This window comes from Falco biarmicus, chromosome 6 (genome assembly GCF_023638135.1).
Source record: "Falco biarmicus isolate bFalBia1 chromosome 6, bFalBia1.pri, whole genome shotgun sequence".
Taxonomy (NCBI): domain Eukaryota; kingdom Metazoa; phylum Chordata; class Aves; order Falconiformes; family Falconidae; genus Falco; species Falco biarmicus.
Genome location: NC_079293.1, coordinates 87,133,958 through 87,149,298, shown reverse-complemented (window position 1 = coordinate 87,149,298; position 15,341 = coordinate 87,133,958). Strand labels below are relative to the sequence as shown.

General features: G+C 47.3%; 1 protein-coding gene across 2 annotated transcripts; it reads right to left on the bottom strand.

The window, feature by feature from the left end:
- Positions 1 to 667: 667 nt before the first annotated feature.
- SCCPDH (saccharopine dehydrogenase (putative)) lies at positions 668 to 10,592 on the bottom strand. Of its 2 annotated transcripts, none has more exons than XM_056344380.1 (12): positions 10,333 to 10,592; positions 9,917 to 10,029; positions 9,164 to 9,244; positions 8,562 to 8,691; positions 7,034 to 7,083; positions 5,289 to 5,419; positions 4,642 to 4,759; positions 3,428 to 3,547; positions 3,265 to 3,321; positions 2,623 to 2,734; positions 1,754 to 1,835; positions 668 to 1,321 (listed from the first exon to the last, which is right to left on the bottom strand). In XM_056344380.1, the coding sequence occupies exons 1-12, from the start codon at positions 10,541 to 10,543 to the stop codon at positions 1,216 to 1,218; spliced, it is 1,311 nt and encodes a 436-aa protein (XP_056200355.1). In that variant the 5' UTR covers positions 10,544 to 10,592; the 3' UTR covers positions 668 to 1,215. The 2 variants fall into 2 exon arrangements, with proteins under 2 accessions (XP_056200355.1, XP_056200356.1); XM_056344381.1 differs by lacking the exon at positions 10,333 to 10,592 and adding an exon at positions 10,269 to 10,296.
- Between the last annotated feature and the right edge of the window lie 4,749 nt (positions 10,593 to 15,341).

The following is a 15,341-nucleotide window of genomic DNA, read 5'->3' as shown; positions in this document are numbered from 1 at the left end:
TCATTTCAGATTGTTTGTGCTGTATTTTTTTGTTTGTTTTCTGTGTTTTGTATAGTACGCTGTATTGTATGTATTTTGTATCATATTGCATGTATTTAGTTTTGAGTTTTTTCATGTATGATATGTATTGAAATATATTTGTATTATAATAATTTCTTTTACTATGTAGCTACACCCCCTCAGTATCCCCCTTTGCCACTTCAATAAACACCCTGATCCTTTCCATGCTGTATGGCAGACATTTTTGACCCTCAGGTTAGCAATGGTACCACAGTTAAGGTACGAACCTCTGAAGATGCACCTGTAGCATCCCGAGACAGCGCACTGCATCCATTGGGCAAGCTCCAGTACTGCAGAGCACCATGTGCATGCAGTTTGCCTGCTAATAGAGAATGGTGCATATGATGCTACTGCAAGAGGGAGATCTTTCTGTCTTGAGAGTACTTCAGAAGCTCTACTCCTACAACAACAAAAAAAAAAGCCCGTGCCCATAAATAGCCCTCCCCCCCCCCCTCCCCCGGCACTGCCTGTCCTGCACACCAGAGGCTACAACACTGCCTTTCATGGTTGTAGTAACAGACCTACTGGGTTTTTTCTCCGTTTTAGCAGAGCTCCCTACAGGCCCACTTGTAATACAGGTGAAAGTCAACAGACCTTAACACAACAGTAGAGTCAGCTGATCTTTATTATAACCCAGGAAAAGACGACAAAACTATTCCTTTAAACTCTGGAAAACCACAACTACTCCTTTATTTCACTACAGGCACTGAGGCTTTGGAAGCAAGACCACCCCAGAGTACTAGCGCCTCTCCCAAACAGGCATGAGGAGTAACTAGCGGTTTCATCTGCTAAGGCACTTTGTTATCCAGGGCCTGCCTGCTTGTCACAGTTGCAGAACCGGGTGAAGGGAGAAGGCTGTGGTTAACTGTGAAGCAGATGCTATGGTGGTTTCATTAACTTAAAACTTACATAAGAGATTAAACAGAAGTCCAGAGCTAGTACCCAGGAAGTCACTGATTTAATGCGCTTGTGAATTAAAACTCAATACCGTTGATGGGTTTGCTCACTATAGCAAATAGTGGTATAACTGTTACCTCATTCTTCTGTAAACAATAGCACAGTGAAACTATTTTATGATTAGGCTTTTACAGCCAAATGAGTTTTATTGGAGTCACACCCAGGAAGGGTCGTAGTTCATACAGTTATGTTTGGACTTCAGACTTCAGGCTTGCTAATAACAGAGAACTCAACACCACGTTTGTTGAGACGATCAATCAGTTTTGTTTTGGAGAAGGCAGCTCCTGGAGAATACACACCACCTCTGTTAAGGAAAAGAGAAAAACATGACTGGTGCAGTGATTGAACTGACACCTTGTTTTGAAGTCAAAGATGTGTTTCTCTGCCTAAGAAAGAAAAAGCCGCTTTGTCCCATAGGAGAGCATACGAGGGATTTGGCAAACCGGTTATAGTCACAGGTTCATTTCTGCACCTATTCATTTCAAACTCAATAGAAATCATTCAGTTATCTGGAAATACAGACACTGATGCACTAGGTGCTACTAAACACCTGTGACTACATCCTTTCAAACTGTAAGGTGGGCAGATGAAGAGTAAGTGGCTTTGAATCAGCATGTGGTGAAGCATTTTTGTGGTAATGCAGAAATCCACAGGGTTAGGAGGTCTGTATTTTCAAAGAGAAAGTGCCCAGTAGGTTTAAGGGAGATCAAGCGGTTTGGCATGGGAAAGTACTTACTGTTTAGGCAGACAAGCTGCATCTTCCAGAAGAGAGAGAGCTGCCTGAACCATGGCAATTGGGGTGGCAACATAGCCAGGCTCTGACAAAATAAAAACCAAAACCAAGATTATATTCTACACACTGTATGTGGTTTACCTACAGCATGCTGAAAAATGATCTCTTTGGCAATGAAATAGCCTTCTCCATTTAAAACCAACTTTTTTACCTGGTACTCATTCCAAGTAGCTGATGAAATCCTTAAGATCTAATCTGGACAAATCCTGCTTCAAAGGCAGGGCTCTAACCACCCAACAGCCTTGAGTGACCACAGCGCAGTGACAGAGGGCTCCTCCTGACAGCAAGAGCTTTCCCCATCCCGTGTTTAAACTCAGACTTTCTCTGTGAGACTGCTGCATTCAGTGACAGCTCTAGGTATTTAAGGAAACTCAGCTTCATTAACTCCTTCCTGAATATACATTCTGGGTGTCTCTCCCCTCAAAGGAATGATATGAACGTAAGTATGTTGTAGCTAGAAATGAAACCATGCCAGATCTGATTTCAGTTTGCTCACAGCAGACTGGAGAGAAGCAAGCGTAAAGTCTAGGCTGTAACAACTGAAAACTATTAAAGCACTCTCCCTTTAACTGCTCTACTCCGCAAAAATGAAAATTGCAACAGCGAAAGGAAGGAAAGAGAAGGGCAAGAACGCACACAAATTGGCCATTTCAAAAAACGCTAGTGTCCAAGGTGACGCTCTGCTAAGGCTGCTGACTTTAACCCTCAAGGAGTGCTTGCTGCATGGACAAAGGCATAGCAGTGGAACCATACACCTATTTTAGAGCAGAGAACGCAAGACAAAAGCTGTGAGCTGCTACTAACGTATGTACCTGGTCCTTTCACTTCAGTGCAGATCTTGACGTTTGGTTTGCCATTCTGGGGATCTTGCCCCTCGCTGTAACCCTCACCAAAAAAAGTCATTGTAAACGAGGTTCCGTCCATCTGCAGCCGACAAGACACATGGTCACCAAAACAGTAACTCCCTTGTATCAGGCAAGCACAAGTAGTAAATACAAGTATCTACCGTACCAAATACTATGAGCTATCTAAACATGAGCATAGTTATTTTGAGCTGTTGCTTAAAAGGTGCAATCCCATTAAATTTTTAATCACTTCCACTTTGTTGGAACTGTTACTGAAGTCCATGTATTCTCTCAGTGCTTTCAGTCCTGGGTTTTTGATACTCAGTCTCACTCTGCCATCACCTATGACAGGTTGAGTGCTGTGATCCGTCCGCATAAATACATCAGACCCAGCAACATGATCTGGTTTTTTCCTCCTATAAGTTCTACACACTTCAATGTGTAATAAAAGAGGGCATGATTATTTAATAGTCAAAGCTATCTGAACAGGCACACACAATGTGCACCTAGGAATTGTTTCTCTGAGGCCCAGCAGCTGCCTCTAGATCACTGTTCTACCGTTACCATAACACATTTATTCAGTAATTGTGATGGAAAACAGTCAGTTACCTGTTTCTGAGTTGGTCCTTCCTTTGTGAAGCGTCCAGCAGAGAAAAAAGCCGGGTACTACATAATAAGAGGGGAAATGGAGGGAGACCAACAGTAAACTAGAGAGAAAAAAAAAAAAAAAAAATCTACACACACTCAATTCTTTTGTGTTTTGATTACTTACTTTTGTCAGAAGTTTTCTTCCAAGGCTAAACTTCACAAGAAGAAGAAATAAAATGCCAGCAAACATCAGCTTGATAACAGAGCCAAGACCACCCACATTCACATAAGCGCCATACTGCACCTGAGGCAAAGATACACCTTCAGTGATAGAATTTACATGAAAATTCTTATATCTATTCATCTGTAAAAATAAATATCCCCAAATTAGGATGCAGTTGTTTGACACAACAGATAGCTGTTTAAATAGGGCCTTAAACAACTGTCTTAGTTCTAAACAACTCTTTGAATAATGCTTCACTTTACAAATCCTATGAGAAGACAGTATGAGGGAGCAAGCACAGTAAGTAAGAGTGGGAAACCTTAAAGATGTGTTTTGGTATCCGACTTCAGGCTTCTTTCCAGGTATCCTCCTTTCCTCCTCTTTGTGCTTTAGTTTAAAGAGAAACTGAGGCCTGCCTTTAGAATTCTGGAAGAGCAATAGCAAGCCTTGCTCCTTGGTAGTTTCCAAGTACATTTTTAGAGCCTTATCTCACCTTCATCCCTTAACTGATGCCTGTGATTCTGCACAGCTGTTACACAGATTGTGGGGGCTGATCTCTCAGGGAACCACAGAAAACAAAACCTAAACATCTCTTCCACCACCACCGCTTCACACTGCCTCTACTCTGCACGCCAGAGACCCAGGCGTCAAAGTCATCTCCAGATACAAGTGAGCAGCATATGGATTCTTTATCAGAATGCTGACTGCACTATACTGGCCTGACTAGGGTTACAGAGACTATGATGCTTGTGGAAGCTCTACTACTAAAAAAAGGCTTTGCACAGGAACAGAATTTAATGCATTTTGTCATTCCCCAAAATCAGGAAGCCTACCTTTCAAATATTTCTGTGACTCAGGGCTTCTGTTCCCTACAAATACACACCCAGGAATCAGACAGCATGAGAAACCTACAAGAGACGCTCAAAACTATTCGCTAGCAGCAGGAAGTGAGCACATCAGGCAGAGTATCAAGCAGTATGAAACAGGCCAACACACCCAGAACCTGGGCCACGTCACGTCAGGCAGCTTCCAAAGGTGATCAGAAGGAAAAGCACGCTGTACTTCATTACTATTTACCCTGCTACAGAAACCCTATTACACAGATCTGCACTAAGAACACTTAATACATAAAGGAAGGATTTGTGTAATAAAGACATAGCATACTTGTAACTTACAGGTGTTTCCTGCAACTCTGTGTGCAAGTAACGCTGAGACCGTTTCACAACGGAAGCATCAGATCCCATGAATGGAATGCAGTACTGTTTGAATTCCTGACTGTAAAACACAAGTCCTCTGCAAATGGGGGAAAAAAAAAAAAAAAGGGGGGGTCAGAAAAAAAGTCCTCAAGTGTTAATGTTCACGCAAACCGAAAGAAACTGATCCTAACAGCCCTACCAGTACTGGCTTTTTCTCAAGCATTCTTAGGACATCATCATTTCTCTCATTGAAAGCAAACCATTCCAAATTTATCCCTGGTTCCATGCACTACAGCAAGGTTGAATTCGATGACCAGAATAACACTCTTCTCACATTTCTTTCTTCTGTTCTACTGCTCGCTTCCGAAATCAAACTCAGAAGTTTGCCAGGCCACTAGAAGTCTCTTAGAACAAAGTAACTTTGAGACTCCATAAATGCTGGGTCATGTTCTTTTTTCAGTGAAATACGAGCTTATCTTCAATTCTATTAGATGAGCATCTATGTGTTCATATTATAGCTAAGTCCTAAATGCATCTTTTTAGTATTCAATGGTATGTCAACAATCTCTGTAATAGATACTGAACCGTTAGAAGACGGCATGTCTCACATCTTATGTTTCTTATACCTTCTTTTAAGTTTTGCACCAACTACTGGAACAGGGGTGTATCCTATCCTTTTACGAAGCTTCCTCAGGTTGTCTTGATCTGCGAGGCCATAAACAGCTGACTTCCAGGTCCCATCGTGTACACAAGAACCCTGGTGACACACCATAAACCAGTCATTAATTCAGTATCAGAAATAATACAGTTTCACGTATTGTTTTCACATGTTTTCATAATGGCCTTTAGAGTTGCCACATACGTGTATTATGATCACATGCATTGAAGTTATATTGAAATATGTATTTCAATACGCCATACACAATACAGCCAAGGTGGGTTATGGTGGCTGAACGCCAGGTGCCCACCAAGCCACTCTTATCACTCCCCCCTCCCACTCTGTAGGACAGGGAGGGGAGAAAGTAAGATGGTGAAAAAAACCCCAACCTCGTGAGTCAAGATAAAGGCAGTTTAATAAAGCAAAAGCCAAGGCCGCCTGCAGAAGCAAAGGAAAACAAGAGATCCTTTCACTCCTTCCCATCAGCGAGCAAGCGCAGCCGCTGCCTGGGAAGCAGGGCTTCAGTATGCATAGCGGTTGCTCCAGAAGACAAACGCAGTAACAAATGTCCCTCACCCCTCCTCCTTTCTCTTAGCTTTTATCGCCAAGTAGATGTCCTATGAGACAGAATATCCCTTTGGTCAGTGTGGGTCAGCTGTCCTGGCTGTGTCCCCTCCCGGGACCTTGCCCGCCCCCCGGCTGCTGGCTGTGTGTGTGGGAATGCTGGAGAGGCAGCCTCGATGCTGTGCCAGCACCGCTCAGCAGCAGCCAGAACCCTGGGGTGTTATCAGCACCTTCCTGGCTCCCAGTGCACAGCACGGCACTGTGGGGGCTGCTGCGGGGAAAATTAACTCCGTCTCAGCCAGACCCAACACTATCTCCACCCCTTATTCCATACAATTTGCATCATGCTCAGGTCCCACATAATTTAACACATAGGTATGCAATTCTCTCTCCTAACCATCCCATTGTATTTAATTCTCATTACTTAAATTCCTTCTTGTCAACAATTACAACTTATACTACAGACTTAAACCACCTTTATAGCCAACATACAGATTTATATATTCTCATTAACTGCTCTCCTCTGTCCTTTAACAGGTGGGTATTACTCTGCCATTCTATGGACTTCTGCCACTCCTCCAGATGTTCATAAGAACAGGCTGTGACTTGGGCTCCATCTGTCAAGATGGGTGCTCAGGACAGGAGAAGCAGCATGTTCAACTGCTGGGCACCAACACCAGCTTGGTTTAGGTCATCGTTGCACTATTTTAATAGTGTCCTTAGAATTATGACACTATTACAATTATGACATACACGTATTATCGTTACACGCACTAAACTGTAATGAAACACACACCCCCCAAACAAAAAAACCAAACAGCCAAACACTAGGATTGCTGGCAACACACTATGTACCTGTTACTGTGTGCGACTCCTTCCCACATCTCTGCACAAACTTAAGCATCTCTTCATACAGGTTAACACAACAAGCTTTAGGTCGACAGACAATGCAAACCAACCTTAAAAAAGGGTGCTTGCTTAGGATACTTTTATTAGCTCCTAAAGAATAATGTTCTTGGACTCATGATCATCAAAGTACTGCCAGCTCATTCCTTCGTCTGAATTAATGTCACAACATTTACTCTAATAGGCTATGGTGATGTTATCATAAATACCTCCGAGTCTCCAAGTAGGTATAAAGCAACTAACCTCAGGCCCAGACTTCACCGTCAGAAAACTTTCGACAGCAGTTAAGGTACCTTTAAGGGAGGAGAAAACATGACTTGGCATATGCACTCAGTTCACAAAGCCAGAGCACGCTCTGCTAGACTCAAACAGCCAGCCACTGACACTGGCAGTTGAAAAGGCAATCTCGCATCTTTTTCTCAAAGTAAAATAAACATAAGATGAAGTTCCGCAGCTCTTTGAGTTAGTAAATACCAAATTTCTCATGTAAAGTACTTCAATAAGGGTCACAAATATTATCTTTACCCACTACAGTTTTCATTTGTCATATCTAGTTAATGAGATCATGTAAGTAATCAATGAAAAAAAAATATTATTAGAAGCCATATTTAAATTTTCTCCAAGTTTCAAAATAAAGGGTGACATTGGCTGTGAAGACTGAGATGGGCTTACAGATTTTGGTAGACCTTAACTACAAAAAGACCCCAACCAACCAACCCACAAAAAGCCTGAAACACACAAGGTATCCTAAAACATTCCATTTTCCAACAGCCTGTGTTTTGCAAAGAATCCTTAGTTGGGATGAGCAGCAAAACAACTCCTCCAAATTCTGCTTTGTTCTGCTTTGCTCAGTTCCTTCAGAGACTGTAAAACTACTTGTAGGGGCAAATTTCAGCAGAGGAAGCAACAAGGTGGTAATAACCATAAAGTCAAAATAGGAAGAGATAAAACCCATCTGTATTTAAAACAAGTATCAGACAGCAGATCATAATCCCATGAACAACCAGACACTCATTTCCTTGCCTCTCCCTCCAATCAGATCCAGATTGAGTTTTCTTAAACTGAAAAGTTGATGATACACTCTAATGTAAAGCAATCCCACTTAATAGCAGTTTTAATGGTACATACAAGCAAAGCACTTGCGTACTCTTACTAGCCCTTCCAATGTGAAGTCAGACCTGATGAACAAACTATCCTCATTTGAGATTAGGATCGAGTACTATTTGCATAGAATTAAATCATCTCACATCTTTTCTTGAATATATTTGCCCTCTTTCAGTTACTGTCTAGCAGCCCCTAAAGAAAAAGGCACCGTGTGGCACCACCTACTGCACTCACCCAGCAGCTTCTCGGTGCTGACGGTAGGAAAAACTTCGGACACCCCATCACCCACTGATTTTCGAGCCCTTTCCTGCAACCTTGCTGGACCCACTGTCTCTTCCCTATGAGACCCTGGGCACACGCGGCAGTGCGCTGAGGCTTGCCTAGGGACACCCACAGCCGGCTGCTGGGACCTGTGGGCTCTGTTCTCGGTCAGCAGCGTTGCCTGGAACCCCTCCTCCACCCAATGACCAGCTTTGTCCAGTCTAATGGGAATACGATTTACTGTTGAAGTTCTGTCTACTAGATTTGGCTGAAACTGGTCAGCTGGTGAAGGCAGGCAAAAAGAGACAGAAAAGAGCTTCCATGTACACACAGCAGCTTTAGGAAGCGAGGTGAAGGCATGACCTGCCCTTCTTTTTCAACACAGGGTCACGCTCCAGTCACTCACCTTTCAGCTTGTCTCTGGTGTACAGGACTCCCATATCAGCTGGTATAGAGTCAAAGCCACAGCTGCCAATGACATATACTCCCTTTTCTGCTGCTTTTTCGTTATATTTCAGGTACATTCCTTCCAGAAACTAAAACACAATCAGAACAAGTATTTTAAGCGGAACTCTGGCCATACTCAGTATTAGCCATTAGCATTTTACTGTCACATTATAGCACCCTACATACGGCAAACCACTTACAGGCATCTTTAAGACAGATACATATGATTCTTGTTTTATGGCACAAAAGTGTCACAGCAGGGCAGCAGGATGTGAGCTACACCAAACTCCTACATGGCATCACAACTGAGACTTGAAGCAGAACTCAAAAATTTTTGCATTTCTAGAGAGAACCAAGAGGCTCTCGCCTGAGAGTAGGAAAAGCATACAAGGAATACACAGTAAAGGTTGTTAAAATAACGAAGGCATCTGAAAAACCATAGCTTAGGAGGCAGAAGTCATCTTCACGTTCAAAAGCGTGAGCAGAAACACAAAATGTATACCACAGAGACTCCTTTGATGGATCCTTGGTATAAGGCAGCATTTTTCCACTGTCACGTACCTGGGGCTCTCCGCTGATGTCGATGCAGCTCGCACCATTCTCAACACAAGCTTCGACCACGGGCTCTCCAAAGAACCTGTACTGTAGTAAGGCGAGAACACCGCACGTAGCAAAATAAACCCCACACCCCCCAACTCACCCAGCGTGCTTGACTTAACAAATGTACCCACAATAAAAGCAAACACTGGGTGGCTATTCATGCTGCCAAGGGGGGCACAAACGGCACAGCACCAGTGGGAAGGAGGAGCAGCACAGTTTCATGGCCCATAACAGTCTGTGGCACTGACAACCCTATTTTGTAACATAAAATCACCCAGGCCAGTTTAAGACAGCCTGTCTCACTTTATGCTTCCTCCACTCATACTAGTAGCACGTTCCCTGCTTAAATACTCTTGTAAGACGGTGCCAGGACCCGGCTTCCAGCTCATCCTTCGACCCCCTCCCCCAGTTTCAAAGGGGCCAAGGCCTGACCCAGCGGGGTGGGGGCTCCTCTCCCAGCCGCTCCCACCCCAGCACAGCTCGCACCCACCCCGGCCCGGCCCAGCGCCCCTCCCCACTTCACAAACCGTTTCTTAACGCTGCCCGTGAAAGACTTAAATAAGAAACAGGTAAACAAAAAAAAAACCCAACCAAAAGCGCGCGCACCCACAGCGGCCCCAGCCCAACCCCCACCTGCCCCAGCCCGGCCCCGCACCGCTCCCAGGGCGGGGGCTGCGGGGGGCGCCGGGGGAGCCCCTCCCGCCCCGCACTCACCGGGCCCACGCAGTTGAGCACCAGCCGGGTCTGCCTCGCCACGGCGGCCAGCGAGGCCGGGTCGCCCACGTCGCACAGCAGCACGGCCACCTCCGCCGCCAGCGCCGCTCTGCCTGCGCGCCGGGCACCGCCGTCACCCGCCGCGCCCCGGGGCCGCGGCCCAGCCCCGCCTCGGCCCGGCCGCTCCGCCCGCCGCCGCCACGGGACACCGGCCGCGGCCCGGCACCCCCCTCCCCGCCGCGGCCCGCACCCAGCCGCTCGGGCACGGCCCATACCGCCGCCCGGCCGCCGCCCGCACCCAGGCCCCCGCCGCGGCCCGCACCCCGTCACACCCCCCCGCCGCCGCCCGTACCCAGCCTCTCGGCCGCCCGCACCCCGACCCCCGGCCCGTCACGCCCCCCCGCCGCCGCCCGTACCCAGCCTCTCGGCCGCCCGCTCCAGCACCGCCTGCAGCTTCTCCCGGCTCCGCCCGGCCACGGCCCAGCGCAGGGCCCGGCCGCCCGCCGCCCGCGCCACCTCCTCCACCACGAACTGGCCGGTGAAGCCCGAAGCCCCGAACACCACCAGCTCGTAGGGCCGCTGGGGCGCCCCGGCCCCGGCCCCGGCCCCCGCCCCGCCGGCCGCCATCAGCACGCGCCGCAGTGCCGCAGTGCCGGCCCGCGCCAGGCACCGGCCGCTATCAGCCGGCCCCGCCCCCGCCCCGCCCCCACGCCCCGCCCCCGCCCCGCGCCGCCAGGGGGAGGGGCACGGGGCCGCTGCGGACGCTGAGGGGGGCGGAGGGGACCCGAGTGGGTTGCTGAGGGGGCGGAGGGGCCGGGGGGGTCTTAGGTGAGCTGAGGGGGCTGAGGGGGCCGGGGGGGGCTCAGGTGAGCTGAGGGGGCAGAGGGGGCGGGGGGGGGGCTCAGGTGAGCTGAGCGGGCAGAGGGGGCGGGGGGGGGGGGCTCAGGTGAGCTGAGGGGGCAGGGGGGCTCAGGTGAGCTGAGGGGGCAGAGGGGGCGGGGGGGGGCTCAGGTGAGCTGAGGGGGCTGAGGGGGCGGAGGGGGGCTCAGGTGAGCTGAGGGGGCAGAGGGGGCGGGGGGGGGGCTCAGGTGAGCTGAGGGGGCAGAGGGGGCGGGGGGGGCTCAGGTGAGCTGAGGGGGCAGAGGGGGCGGGGGGGGCTCAGGTGAGCTGAGGGGGCAGAGGGGGCGGGGGGGGGGCTCAGGTGAGCTGAGGGGGCAGAGGGGGCGGGGGGGGCTCAGGTGAGCTGAGGGGGCAGAGGGACGCTGGCAGCCCCTCAGGGCCCGCAGGCCCCAGTAAGGGCAGCCCCTCAGGGCCTCGGCAAAAGGCACCTTTGCTCTCCCTGCAGCAGCTGGGGAGGAGGGCGAGCTGCTGTCCTATCTCCCTCTCTCAAGGGCTCAGCGGATTTTTGACATACCATGAACAAATAAGACTCCACCAAGAGCCCGCCGAGAGGCGCTGAGCCCAGCTGTGTAAGCAGCACTTGTGGAGGGGCCGACATTACCGGCCCCACAGCACAATTACCTCTCCCGATGAGCGCAGCTCGTTACTAGGAGTTATTGCCCTAAGCATTCCAGCACAGGTGACTGAAATGGCATGAGGGTTGTTACTAATCAAAAAGAAAACCTTAATTACCTAGAAGTGAAATGAAGCACTCTCGTTTCCCCCACAATCACAGCAACTGCGTTTCGCTGAACAGCAAAAGCAGCCCACCACAAAATCTGGAGTCCCCGCTGCAGCGGGGAGCGGTGGCCGTGGCAAGGAGCATCCCTGGCTGCGTGGCACAGTGAGGGACAGGCGTGTCCTCTGTGCTTCTCATGGCCAGGCTACCGGAGTGCCTGGATTCCAGAGGCTGGCAGGAAGCCACCTGGGAAGCAGCCTTGCTTGCTGGCTCCTTCTCCCCAGGGAGCATGTGCCATATCTAAACAGCTCCTGACAGATGCCCGTCTAACCTGTTTTAAAACCTTTGGTGCTAGAGGCTTTCATGCTGTCCCCGGGGAATCTCCTCCTGTGCTTTGTTATACATAAAGGTGGGGACAAGAGCTAGATCTCCACATCCCATAGTTTCAACACCATACTATTTCTCTTGTTTGTAGAGGACATTGGCAAAATAGTTAATCCCTGAGGAGTATATAAAAAACACGGAAACTCCCACACATCTCCTTAGTCTTCCCTAGATGAGAAAGCACCAATTCTTTCAATCTTGCCTCACGGGCCACATCATACATACATTTTTCCTGTTTTCCTCTGAACTCTCTCCAGCTGGTTTACATTTTTCTTGAAATCTCGTGTTCGCTGCTAGGCCCCACATTCACATTGTCAGGGCTAAATCGATTGAGGTTACGTGTTGTGCCAGAATTTATCTGTTTCTACATGCCCCAAACATTTGCCTTTTTTTTTTTCTCTTTGTTAACGGGTGTCACATCGTTGACACAGCTGCAGCTCACAATCTGTTCCACCACAGAGTTTCTTTCAAATCACTGCTGCCTGGCCAGTTTTTCCCCATCTCAGACTTGCACTGAAGGTTAATGTCCTTTCTGAATACATTCTAAACAGCTCATCTCCGAGGCAGCGGGAGATCCTCTCCTTGAGTAGTGCTGATGCAGTTGTTGGTAGGCCTCCACTATCAGCTGTATCAGTGACGCAACTCAGTCTAACAAAAAACAAAGAGTGGGGGAGGGGAGGACAAAGACGGGTTTTGTGTTCTTTTTTAATGCGGATCATTTTGTTGATCAGATTTATAGAGCAACCCTGCAAAACCCGTTTCTTGTGCTTGAGGTCACTGAACATCTCATTAGTCAAGCTGGTCTCTTGCTACCTTCCTGTCCTTGCTACTGACTGGGATGATTTCCAGCTGTTGAACTCCTCTGAGCTGCTTTCCTCCAATGCTCAACTTTTCTCTTCTGCCACCAGTTCTCAAAGCAAAGTCTGTTTTCTTCGAGGCTGCTCTCTTTGGACTTCCACTCTCTCCTTTGCAAAAGCTTTAAAAAAACATTGCAACAATGAGCAATATTTTCCCCCTCAATTTGAAGTTAACATAAATTGTTACTTCTTCAGGCTTTGCATTAAGAGTTAAAATTGTGCAGTGGCGGGTGACTGTGAGGAGCCTGCAAATTGAAGAGGGCTTCTGATGTAGCTTGCAGGGCTGGCAGGGTTCCTCAGCCTGCTTGCTCCATCCCTTTGCTCCAGAAGCGTGCCTCCCTTGCCTTCTCTCCCTCTTCCATATTATCCCCTTTTCACATCTAATCCTCCATCACTCCCAGAAAACAAGGCAATTTATAAACCTCTTGACTCAACCATTTGTAAAGAATCAGGACTGCACAAGCTTCCTCAGGCTGTATGTGACAAGACCTGCACTGTGGCGTTAGGCAGTGGCTTGGCAAGCACGAGCTTGCACGCAGTGCTGAGCGCCCGGGCTCCTCTCAGTGACTGAAATGTCACACCAAATGGGGCAGACTTACCCCTTTTATCAATGCACAGCTCTTCAGGTGTCATCCATTCTTTCAATTTCAGCTATAATTCTTTAAAACACACCTTTTGGAGCAAGATGATACAAGTCAGTTGTATCAGATACAGGATACAGAAGCAAGAAATCAGGCTTTCGGAGCTGAGAGGGATAACTGAGTAATGACTCGAGGGACATCAAAACACCAGGCAAACCTGGGGTTTTTTTGCTTACATAAAATATCATTATTGTAGCTCCAGCCCATTTTTCTCAAGAGATCTGTTGGCAAGTGGAAGAGTTGTGTTTGCAGACGTCTCCAGCTCCACTCCAGCTCTCCCAGTTCTCCAAAAAGGAACAAAACCCAAAGTCTCTAAGCCAGTTTACATTCCTGCCTGTGAAACTAACAAGTAGACGGGTAGGTTTCAAAATAGCAAACATCAAGGCAGTGTCAAGGTTCTGATTTTAAATGGAAAGCTTACAGCAGTCTTCACTAAAGGCAAAGGTTAACCTGTCTCCCCAGTTAGTGCCACCGACGCAAGATTGCAAAAGTTACTCTGTGGGAAAGCAGTAGGACGATTTACAGTTTTTCCTCGTCCAATAGGAAGACAAGTCATGCCAGATCTGCTGCCAAGTGCAATTCTGCAAAGGAGGTTCCCACTTGGATCAGCTTTAGAGGCTCACAAAAAAAAGATACTGCTGTTTCTTTTAAAATCTTGCTTCTCAGATTTGAAGGCACTTATTTTTTTTCCATGTATATCTGCATACAGGCGCTTAAACATTTCAGTACTTCACTTAAAGCCTCGTTTAGCCAGGCTGCCTCAGTCTAAAATAATTTAATTTACTAGAGGTCCCTGCCAATTTCTTTGGGACAGAGAAGCACACACATGCATGCACACACACATACACACAAGGCCTGTCTTTTCAAATTCCGTAAATAAAAAGGGGCATACCTCCCTTTGCTCGCTTCTCCTGTTCCACCTGGAGCCTCCAGCAGGACCTGAGGAATCTGTGGAAGCACTTATATAAGCACTTGTGTGTCCCTTCATGTCCTACAGAAGATGTTCTGATAAAATCTTTCCCATCAGTATTTAGGAATTTTGGGCACCAAATCTTTGTGGTAAAGTTTTTGGTACTCATTTATAACTTCAGGGTACTTTTTGTTTATTACAGTGGAAATGCATATGCTGTTCCATGACTACTATTTAATTAAAATAATAATAAGGTAGCAGAAAGATGTCAATTGCACAATGCTGTGTGAAGGCGATTTTTGTAAACACAACATGGTAATTGTCTTCTACCCCAAAGGGTAAAGTAAGATACACTGGCTTGCGTCATTGAAAAGTTACTAAAGAACACAAGAAAATAGAGCATAAGAGTAGGCAGAAGTGTTGGGAAATAAGGTTGACTAATAATGCATGGATAATTCACTGCAGGGTATGAAGAATTATGTGGGTGAATATATAAGAGATTAAAAAAAAAAAAAAAAGGCAGACATCTATGTACCTGTTACAGTTAGTAGTGTAAGACTGTGAGAACAAATGTTTCTGCAACAAAGCCAACAGTTCTTAGTGCTATGGTGTATCTTATCCTTAATTTCTGAAAGAATATTGCTTTACAATCAAGAGGCAATAGGCTCCAAAAACCCACCCCATACAGGACTTAAGAATTTATAATAAACTAGACCATTTAGACAGGGACAAAAAAAAGAGGAGCTTGAAATTAAAAACTGCAGAGAATCCAACAGAAAGTTGCTATCCATATGTGGCAGTTCAGTAATGTTTTTTTGTTTTAATTAAAGCATCACCTAAGCTTTTCGGGAAAAAAGTAGATAAATCATGGAATCACTTAGGTTGGAAAAGACCCTTAAGATCACCAAGTCCAACTGTTAACCCATCGCTGCCAAGCCCACCACTAAACCACGTCCCTAAGCACTGCACCTATGCGGTTTTTTAAACACCCGCAGGGGTGGTGACTCCACCACCT